The sequence below is a fragment of the Triturus cristatus genome, chromosome 1_2 (assembly GCF_964204655.1).
Source record: "Triturus cristatus chromosome 1_2, aTriCri1.1, whole genome shotgun sequence".
NCBI classification, from domain to species: Eukaryota; Metazoa; Chordata; class Amphibia; order Caudata; family Salamandridae; genus Triturus; species Triturus cristatus.
Window position 1 is genome coordinate 219061106 of NC_140580.1, and position 11505 is coordinate 219072610.

The 11505-nt window shown below is 44.4% G+C and overlaps 1 protein-coding gene across 1 annotated transcript; it reads left to right on the forward strand.

The window, feature by feature from the left end:
• The first annotated feature begins 4588 nt into the window (after window positions 1-4588).
• LOC146867073 (uncharacterized protein F54H12.2-like) lies at window positions 4589-9166 on the forward strand. Its single transcript, XM_085619893.1, has 3 exons — window positions 4589-4781; window positions 8006-8538; window positions 8690-9166. Exons 1-3 carry the CDS (start codon window positions 4589-4591, stop codon window positions 9164-9166), a joined length of 1203 nt encoding a protein of 400 aa, XP_085476019.1.
• The last annotated feature ends 2339 nt before the right edge of the window (window positions 9167-11505 follow it).

Sequence of the window (11505 nt, forward strand, 5' to 3'; positions counted from 1 at the left end):
TTCATTTGAGAAGTACCAAACACCACATTATATTAGTGCTTCCTTGTTCAGCTTTACCAAGTAAAAACATTTATCCGTATAGTGCTCGGTTCGTTAAAACAGTTTATACAAATAAAACAATACATTAAAATTTACAGTTGTTTCCTGAACTTAGCTACTGCTTTTAAAATTAACGCAATATTTCTGGCATAACATTCATTTTCCAATAATTGCAATGCAAGATAGGCAGGGCGACATTGCCACAAACCCCAAATTTTTAAATTGGAAGGATCCACCTTTTTCTGTATTCCCTATAATATTTACAAAATAAGACAATATGAATTGTCGATTGGGACGCAACACCATCGCAAGGGCAAGCTCCTAAGTTTTTTGACCAATCATTTATTGTAGGGAACGATACTGAGCGATAGAAAAAATCTAACCTAAAACGTATAAGTACGAATCTATCGTACCCAGTTCCATAATAGGTCAAATAGGGTTGCATTTCAGTGGAGTTCTTCCAGGTGTGACATACATTGTTTTTTAAAATCTTTCCTGGAGATATTAATCAACTTTGCTGGATTGTGGAAAAATTTGGGCTGCCCTAAGTCCCCCATAAAATCTTTAATGTACTTTAGCAATCTAAGAGCTAGGGTCTGGTCCAGGTTTAGAGAATCTTGTATGACCCTTTGATTAAATGTTGTTTTTGTTGAGGTCCAGATTCAGTGCCATAATAAAACTGGCTGGACCCCTATTTTATCCGTAATGTATTGTAGCCCCAGCTCAGTGTAACAGACGAAGGTTGAGGTCGAGCGAGGGACAGCCAATATATAACGAATAAAAGCATTTTCCACTTTCTGTATGTCTGCTACGTTACTGTATCCCCAAATCCCAGCCCCGTACAGTACTGCACTGACACACTTGGCTTGGTAGATTTTAATCAATTCCAATGGTGGCCTTTTATCTAATTTCTGAGCAAAATTTACAAGGGCTATAGTTGTTTTCATAAATATCCCATATAGCCTGTTGCCAAGTGCCCTTATTATCCACGAAGATACCCAGATATGGTTACGTTTTTGTGTGTTCAAGTTTATTTTCTCCAATAAAGATAGATCTTTCTTTCTTACTAACTTTCCCAGAGCTCATTATATAAGTTTTAGTAGCGTTAATCTTTAGGTCAAGGCTTCCCATGTAATCATTATATTTGTTTAGGGCCCGCAGTAGCTCTAGTGGTGTTTGGGCCATTATCACCACGTAATCAGCATAGAGTAGGGTGGGTATGGGTCGGTTTTGTACTTGTGATAGGTCCTGACACCCCTCGAGCATCACCCGTTCGAGACCGTTGGTGTACAGGGTAAACAGGAAGGGTGCCAGGACACAGCCCTGTCTAGCCCCCCTCTCTACTGCAAATGGAACTGTGTATTCCCCGTTTGGTCCGTACCGTACCCTGGCTCTGGTATCAGAATATAAATATTTTACAACTTGAATTAAGGGAAATTCAACTCCCATCGCTTCGAGGATCTTCCACAATTTATTGTGACATACAGAATCTAACGCAGTGGAGAGATCCACGAAAGCTAAGTACAATTTCCCTTTTTTTGCCTTAACATATTGTTCCATCAAAATTGTTAAGTTGAGGCCCTGTTCTGTTGTTCCTCAACCTTCCCTAAATCCAAACTGTAAATCTGTTAAAATATTAGTAGCTTCAGCCCATTCCTGGAGAAGTTTTAAAATGATACGACCTAACACCTTTCCCACCGAATCTAATAGGGAGATTGGCCGATAGCATGTTGGGTTTTGCCTATCACCTTTCTTGAAAATTGGGACCATTAAAGACTCAGACCAAGTTCCTATAAGTCCTACCTTGCAAGCTGCTGCAAGGACTTGCTTTATTATGGGGCCCCATAGTTTCATATTTTGTTTAAATATGTCTACAGGTACCCCATCTGGTCCCGGTGCCTTTCCGCCCTTACTAGCTTTCAAAGAAAGTTAAACTTTGTCTAGAGTAAAATCTATATTAATTGAGAAGGGCTCATTTGTGGGGCTAGAAAATATGACACAGACAGTTCGATTGCTAGCCTCCTTTTTCTTGGCATACATTTTGGAGAAGTGATCTACCCATTGTCCTTCATCAATTGACTGTTGTTTTCAGCATCGCTGTAGCCCCGGACGGAGCTACCGACTTGTACGAACTGTGTTTTTGAGGTATTTCTGGTATTTTAAGGATATCTTCCAAAGATTATATTTTTAAAGTACTGTATTTTGGATTTTTGTCATTTTGGTCTTGTTTTGGATACATATAAATATTGGATATTTTTCCAAACTTGTGTGGTGTCCTTTTGTAGTGCTTTCACTGTATTACTGTGGGTTGTGTGCAAATTAAGCCTGGGCGAAGCACTACGCTACGCTCGCGTAGTTTGCGAAGTTCGCGCTACTTCGCACTACGCGAACTGCGCGTAGCACAGTGCGAACACGCGTAGCGTAGTGTTGCGTAGTGCTGTGGTCATTTTTTGCTTGCTCGCAGCCCTCAACGTCAAGTTGGCGACCGCGAGCAAGCAAAATGACATCCCGGCGAGACTTTTTCCTTGTTCGCGATCAGCAACTTCAAGTTGGCGATCGCGAGCATGGAAAATAAACCTCCCGGCGAGATTCCCAACGCGAGGAGGTCAGGTTTCTCATTGCGAGTGGTCGCGTATGCTCGCGACCGCTCGCTATGAGAAACTACCAGTTCGCGTTGAGAAATCTGAAGCTCGAGTAAAAATCTACTCGAGCAGCAGAAAACTACAGCTCGCACTGTGCAAGATGCCGTTTTCAATGATTGCACAGTGCCGGTTGCTTGTCCGCACTGTGCAATCATTGAAAACGACATTTGGCACAGTGCGAACAAGGTACTACGCAGTTCGCGAAGTGCTACGCGTAGCTCGCGTAGTGCGAACTTCACTTTGCGTAGCTTCGCGAAGTGCTACTTCGCGAACTACGCCCAGGCCTAGACTGCAAATGCTTTACACACTGCTTCTGAGATAAGCCTGACTGCTCATGCCGAGTTACCAAGGGGGTGAGCAAGGGTTATTTTAGGAGTTTAACTTCCTTACCCTGACTAGGAAGAAGGGTCCCTACTTGGACAAAGGTGCAAACCCGTGCCAACTAGAGACCCCCATTTCTAACAGAACATGAAAGACACAATGATTGATGTGAATGTCCACAGCCCCTCAGATCATTACCATGACATTGTCTAATGAAGCCAAGGATGACTTGATGTACAGAGTTTGGCCTCTCACAACAAGGTGGAGGAGTGTTGTCAATGGCCAGATCTCCCATCAGGCCCTGTCCTACACACATCTTCCCAACCAGCCCAAACAGACCACCTGTAACTGTGCCTACTTCACAATAAGTGTCAATGTACTATCAAGATTTCTGACACTGGGGCCTGTTGTTTGACTTGACTGCAACACCCAACAAGGTCTTCTACTCTAGACCCCATGCAGCATCTTTGCAGCACATTGCCACTCACTGTCAGGAAAGCAGAGTATCATGTAAGGTCTGTGGGATGTGTAGAAAGGAGTGTGTAGGACAGAGCCTGATGGGAGACGTAGTCAGGGCAACGACTCCCACAACCCCCATCACACCAGGTCATCTGTGCCTATGGCTAGCTGACAGTGAATAGATGCGTACTCTCAAGATGGCTGGCACTGTTGCATGGTGTTGTGTGCACCGGGCAGTAGAAAGTCAGGATACCTTTCCTCATCATGCATGTCCCCAAAAGTGACAGGTGCCACGCTCCCTCGCTGTGTCCTTAAAAGTGACAGGTCCAAACCCTTATGATGGATGTAGGTGTAGGGGCGGTCTGACATAGGGCGGGGCTGCTTTTGGAGACATCAGCGAACCAGCGCCCTATGATGACTGTATGCCCTTGTTGTGGTGTAGAGGTGCACGCCCCCTTTTAGAGTCTGTTTAAGATACATATAAGGCATCCTTAAGAGCCTTGTGCAGCAAGCAGATGCCTGAATACGAAAAGATGCTGGGTGGCTCCCAGGCCACTATCAATAGATATTACCGCAGCTTAATACCCCGGGTAATGGATGAGAATGGTCAACAAGAAACATCTATGGATATGGGCTGCAAAATTACTGGTTTTGGCAATAACCTTTGTCGGAGTATGGAAGAACTCAGTCTCAAGGATTGCGTAATCTGGATGTCCCCGATTAAGGACGACAGCAGCGAAAGTGAGGGCTTGTGTAGTGGCAGCGTGTTTGCTGGCCTCAGTTTCGTGGACATGGAGGAAAATGAAGAATCGCTAGTTCCACCTAACACACCCTAATGAAGACATGAGCTTTCAGGAGGAAACGGTGCCTGAGAAGGTCTTTTTGCAAAAGCTGGGTACAAGCATCGAAGATGATGGGGCATCGCAGGACATTAGCGACTCTCAAGATTTCAGTGCAGCCGCAGAGGGCGGTAAAAATGCGGAGGATAGTAAAAAATAAAAAAAATAAAAATGTTGTGAGCAGGCAGTTACATAAGGATGTATTTTATTTCTTCAACTAATGGCATGTTAATCTTTCTTCTTTTTGACCCGAAGAGAGCAACCCCAGCTGGATGCACCTACTTCATAATGCGCTATGGTGAAGAAGCTGTAGCACCTCCTAACACACCCATCTATGAAGACATGGTCCTTCAGGAGGATACGGATCCTGAGAAGGTCATTGTGCAGCAGGGCACAGCCGTCGAAGATGATGGGGCATTACAGGACTTTAGCGACTCTCAAGATTTCAGAGCAGCAGCAGAGGGCGGTGAAACTGCGGAAGGTTAGTAAGAAAATGTTATGCGCAGTCAGCTACATAATGATGTATATTATTTCTTCAACTAACAGAAGGACAATCTTTCTTCTTTTGAACCCTAGAGAGAAGTCCCAAAAAGGCCTGTGGCAGAGTGGCGACGTGCAAAAGCAAGCAACGTGATTTTCAATTGCCTGTGGTATTCAAAACAGGCTGAAAGTTCCACATGCCAAAACAGTGATGGGTGTGACAAGTGCGTAGGTGGCTCTAAGAGTGGCACGTGTGTAAAGGAAGATCCAGAATTGTCCTACTATGACTGGCAGGCTGTTAAGGGTTTCGCGGTGGCGGTGGTACTAAACTGTGTCAAGCGTGACTATTACAGCCTTTGTCATGGACATCAAATGAACGATCCACAGCAGGCGGCTCACGAATGTTTGTCGAATCATACAGAACAAGAACAATACGATATATTTGTGGTTTGTTAGACCCGTACAAGGTGTATAAACTGATAAGGGTGGCGTACGGGCTGTACACTGAAAAGAAATATGTCCACCCTAATATGTTGAGGAACTTGTCAGCGGCACTCAATGAGATCCGATATGCCTATGACCCAAGCTTAAAACTACCTGGTATACAGGGGATGTGCATGACTTTTGATAGAAAGATAATAGAAAGACTCGTAGAAAGACGTATGTGTAATCTGTATAAAAAAATAGAAAAATAGGGTCTCTGGCCCCCCGGAGACTATTTAACTAAGGTCTTATGTAACGTTACATGATAGCGTGTATTTAGAACAAAGTAGTGGAAAGTTACATCGCAAGGTGGCTGTGTGTTAATCCGTCCTTACGGTGCTTACTGTGAAAATGTAAAGTGCCTTCTGTGTATGCTTTGTTAAACTTTTTCTTTAATTTTAATAAAAGGTTCTTATGCAAAACACTTGTCATTCATTGCCTGCGGTGTAGCGGATGCCGGGGGCCCGGTTAAGAAAACTTTATTATGATACACGTGGAGTTGGTAGCTTGGGAAGAGCCAAAGCTCTGTATAGAAGGGCTGTAGATAAAAACGACCCTGTAAGCAGAGACCTGGTGAAGATGTGGTTATCAGGAGAGGAGGCGTATTCACTCCATAAACCCGCCAGAAGACGCTTCAAGAGACGCCCTACAATCGTTAATGCGCAATTAGATTATCAATGGCAAGCGGATATCATCAGCCTTCAAGATATAGCAAAACAGAACAACGGAGCTCGTTATATATTAGCCGTCGTAGACGTGCTGTCCAAGTACATCTACGCAGAAGCGCTACGCGATAAAAGTGGGGCGAGCGTCACGGCCGCTTTTAAAGCCATTTTCGAGAAGGGTTGAATTCCTAAAAACTACAGACGCCGGTAAAGAATTCATGAACAAGACATTTCAGAAATAATTAAAGCACCACGGGGTTCAACATTTTGTAACACACACGGAGGTTAAGGCCGCGGTTGCAGAGCAGTTTAACAGAACTTTAAAGTCTAAGATGTGGAGATATTTTACGGCCCACAACACCTACAGATACGTCGATGTTCTACAGGCTTTTTTAGCTGTATATAATGCTAGTTATCACAGAACCATCAAAACAACGCCCGTAGAGGTAACTCCGAGTAATTCTTTAACTGTTTGGAGAACGGTGTACGGACGTAATTTCGCTACAAAGGTGAAGAAGCCTATATTTAAAAAAGGTGATCATGTAAGGATTTCAAAATTGAAAGGTGTCTTTACGAAGGGCTACCAACAGACTTTTAGCGACTAAATATTTATAGTGGAAAGTGTGGAGCTTAAAGAAGGGATGTATATTTGCAGGTGAAAGGATTACGATGGGGAAGCTGTGTCGGGGGTCTTTTACAAGGAAGAGTTACAAAGGATACCCGGCGATCCGCAAGGGTGTATAGGGTTAAAAAGATTCTGAAAAGGAAAGGTAGAGGTGCTAATAGCCAGGCATGTGTCAAATGGCAGGGCTGGCCAGAGAAATTTAACAGTTGGGTGTTGGCCAGCTCCCTGAAGGGTGTGTGAGCTGAGGACCGTCTAAAAGCTGCTGTTAAGATGGAGACAACACCCTTTTACGTCACCCTGCCGTCCAACGCTTCTAAAGACATGTTCCCCGATAGCCAGATTTCTAATTATACCATGAAATTGGCTAAGGCTGTGGACCTAGAAGGGGATTGGGAGGTAGCCCTAACCCGAGATCCAATACCCTAGAACCTGGAATACATTTACACAGAGCGAGGCAAAGTTTTACATAAAGCGTGAGCAGGACCCTGTGAGCATGCATGAGAGCATCCCATACGGCTACTACCCAACCGTGTCAAGTGTTGTCGACGCCATCAACAAAGCCATAGGCAGCATCGAAACATATACGAATACTCATCTGTCGCTAGATAACGTCAGAAGGAAGGTATTTCTTAAAGCCCCTGATCGCACCATGCCGTTTAACTGCTCAGTTAAATTAAGAAGAGTTTTAGGCACAGTACAGAATCTGAGAAGTCCGATCGAACAGGATCACACGTGCCCTGATATTAATGGGGGATTCTACACACTCTATGTGTATAGCGATATTGTAGAGGCCCAGAGGATCGGAGATAGTTATTCACCGCTGTTAATGGGGGGTCCATGTACAGGGCGAAAATAATACGATGGTCAATATTCAATTCAACAAACCTGACTACGTTGCATTCTCTAAAAAACATTTTGACGCTATTTCAATTATGTACGGGGCTCGTCAAGGAGGTTTCTTCCGCAGTCTGCTCTTCTTGAGAAAAGGCTATGAAATTCTAAAACCGCATGTTAAAGCGGCGGAAACGAACATTGCCCAGGACGTGGCAGGGTCTGTTACTTTGGCGGTTGCCGAACGCATGAACAAACAGCCGCAAGAAGGCGCTGGCTTGGTGTACAGACCGCGCACAAGTGTTAAAAGGAAGCGCCACGCTTTGAGACGCAGAGGACCACCTGCCCCCTATAAAAAAAGGAGGAGTTCTTCAAGGCACGCTCAGAAAAGTAAAACCCCAAGACGGAAGAGAACTTCAAAGAAGAAGAGAGCTGCCTCTAAAGTAAATATTTTTTTAAGCGGGGCAAACTAAAGCATGGCCTTCATACATTGTGCATCGGGCGAGTGCGCCAAATCCGAGTGAGGCTTGTTTACTCTAAAGCCCATGCAGACAAGCATCGAAAATAGCTTCTTCATGGAGGTATCGCCTTTAGCTGCTTTGACGCCTCTGGCCCCTATAGAGTTTTATGCATTAGGGTCCACGGATATGTATTTGGATCTCAACAACATGCTACTCCATCTTATGTGTAAAATCATAAAAGCGGATGGTTCCGACATAGCAGCAGATGCTAAAGTGGCGACGATTGCTTACCCCCTAGCCACCTTGTTTAATCAGGTGGACATCACCCTGGGTAATCGGCTCGTTACACAGAGCGATAACATGTACGCCTACAGAGCCTACCTCGAGAGTATTCTAAATTACACTAGCGACGCCCTCGACACGCAGCTTTCAGCTGGACTCTTCTACAAGGACATAGCCGCACACTTTGAAGCCAAGGAGCTGGACAGTGACAATCAGGGTTTTGTAAAAAGAGCAGGTTTTTCGACGGGCAGTCACCAGTTTGACCTCCTGGGGTGCATACATTCAGACCTCTTCTTCCAAGATAAGCTGCTCATCAATGGAATTGATCTTAAGATCAAGCTCACGCGCAACAAGGACGCATTCTGTCTAATCAGCGGGGATGCAGAACTGTACAAGCTGGACATACAGTCAGTGAGTCTGTTTGTAAAGTGGGTGAAAGTGTCCCCGAGCGTCAGACTCTCTCACGCCGATGCTTTGCAAATATCAAACACCAAGTACGCTGTGGAAAGAGTAGCTCTGAAGGTATTCAGCATCCCTGCCGGTACCCGGTTAACTCTAACAGAATTTATTTATGGGACAACTACCCAAGCTTATCATCATCGGGTTTGTGGACAATACAGCTTTTAGCAGCGTCTATGGCTCAAATCCCTTCAATTTTAAGTACTACAACATCAACTACGCTGCGCTGGTCCATGAGGGCACCGTGATTCCTGCAAAACCCTACACACCCAGTTTTAGAACCTCCAACTACATCAGGGAATACCAGGCGCTGATTTCGATAACCGGGAAGCATCTATGGGACTGTGGGGTAGCCGTGACAAGAGAAGGCTATGGGGCCGGATACACGCTGTTCTCATTCAACCTGACTCCTGACATGGAAGACAGTGATCACTACCAGCTGGTCAAAAACGGCAATCTAAAAGCTGAAATACGATTTAGTAATCCGCTAACTGCGAACTTGAACATGGTCGTAGTCTCGGTATTTGACAGCATCATGCAGATCAACCACACCAGACAGATTTTGTTTGACTATCTTTAAAAGTTTGTGAAATGGACACTGAACAGATATGTGACTTCTTAAGCAGACATAAATACGCTAGGAAATACTTTTTAGGTGTTTTCACTAGCGATGGGCTACCAACCGAAATAGGGCCAGAAAGACCATGCACCCTAGTCTCTAACACAGATCCTCATTACAAGGGTGGAATCCACTGGGCGGCAGTGTTTATAGAAAGTGACAAGGTTACAGTGTTTGACAGTACAGCCAAGTTCCCCGAACACAGTATCTATACACAGCCCATATTCAAGTTTGTGAAAAAAGCTGCAGCGAGGGTTGAGTATAACAAGCTAAGGGTCCTGGATTCGTTAGCCATCACATGAGGGGAGCACTGCATTTATTTTATCAGTAAAATATCGGAGGGTGTGGCGTTTAGAAATTTCTTAAATCTATATTCGAGTGACCTTGTTAACAATGACAGTCTAGTTGTGAAATATGTAAAAGAAAACACAAGGGCATCGGACAGACCTGCGAAAACAGAATATAACGTTTGTAAAAATTGTAAGGGCCTGTAATGTGTGTATGTTTAATGATGAATGTTTAAAATAAAGTCCTTTTTAAAACACACATTCAGACTCCGTATTTCTATGCTGCCCATACCCCATAATGAAATGTTTTTTTAAAAGATGAGTGAGACGGGTTCAAAAGTTATAAAAGTGTTTATTACAAACAGTTATGTAGGTTGCGCATTACAATGACATCTATTACTAAAGAAATATATGAAGAAAAATCAGACACGATTATACACGTAGTAGGCACATTTATACAAAAAGTCTGTAGAAACATTAAGGATGAATCCATGTATGGGCTTCGGACAACGGCCTTTTTCTCCGTACAGATGGCACAAGTGGGATACTCCAAGAGGGGGAAAGTCGTGGGGTGTCAGAGGCGGCTGGCGATGGAGGGAGGGGTGTCTTTAAACTTTCAAGCATTGGGCAGTGATCGTTATTACCCACAAGTGTGGAAGGGATGTTGAGTTCAGTGGCTACTCGTAGAAACTGATCCCAACCTCTAGGAGCATTTTGATGCATTAGGATCTTGGGGTGAGTGAGACCTTTGACTAGATCGTACATGTGTGAACCAACAACCGGCTGCCCCTTGTAGAGAAATTCACCTCGCTCATTCCAAGCTGTTAGGTCTTTAGAAGCGGCGAGTTTACTCATCAACATTTTCTCGGCCCGAGGTCGGGGACGGGGCCGGCTGCGGCTGTTGGGGGTGTGTAGCAGGCGCCGACATTGCTGGCTGATCAGAATCAGGGGCATATAAAGTTAGCTTATTTTTTTCGGTATCCCACTGCTTGTAGTACTTAGAAAATTTTTAAGGGTGGTGGTGTAAAGGGCCGCTTTGTCATATGGGTTTAGATCAGTCAGGTTCAAAATGTCTTTAATTTCAGCATCCAGTCGTTGAGTCTCATTTCGCTGTATATCTCAGGCATTGTCCGCAGAAGAGCCCAATTTCTCCATCTGTTGTCTAGGAACCAAATACATCTTTGTGGCATGCTCCATCACTGTCCCGAGAGGAGGCTTGTAATTATGAGTATAGCTATGCCCAGCAAGGAACCTATAAAACCCCCAGACTGTTTCACCAGTTTCTTCTTGGCAATGAGTGAGGCCCTTTTATTACTGAGCTTCTTGATAAGATGTCGCTTCTTCTTCAACACCTGTAACTGACTCTTTGATATAGGGACATTGCCTTTTGGGGTGTTTAGGGCTATTTCTGAAATGGCCACCACTATATTGTCGGAAGCAGTACAGAGGAGAGCCTTTCTGTGCTCGGGACTGGCTGTAACCAGCATTTTCCGGAGGGCCAAATTGCAGCGTAGATGGTCAGACATGGTCAACACCTGGGTTATAAGGGCCGGGCTACAAATGTCTCTAAAGGTCTTCAGCGCTGCTTTATATAGGCTCGGGACTTAGTCTTTGGGGTGTAAGCGACTGGGAGATCAGGGGGAAAAATATCAGCCCTCAGTCTGTAGGCTTCTAGAGTGTTATTTTTTAAGTCAACCAGCAGGTAGCCGTGAGGTTTTGTTGTAGAGTCGTTAAAGGCCTCCATGAAGAAGTGTGGTTTTCCCTAGTACATCTGCTTAGCTATGACGGATATTTGCTGTTTGTCACGGGGATTTTTAAATAAAACAAGGTATGAGGTGTTGAGTGCTATAGAGCGACTGTTCTTACCCTTGTAAAAGAGGTTCTGCACAATGTAGCATATGCTTAGATTACAGTGGTGTGACTATTGAGTAAAAGCTCAGGATGGTCACCACCTTCACGCATAAGGTCATCGACAATTACCATGTTTACAAGGGTCGGGGGTAGCAGCTCATC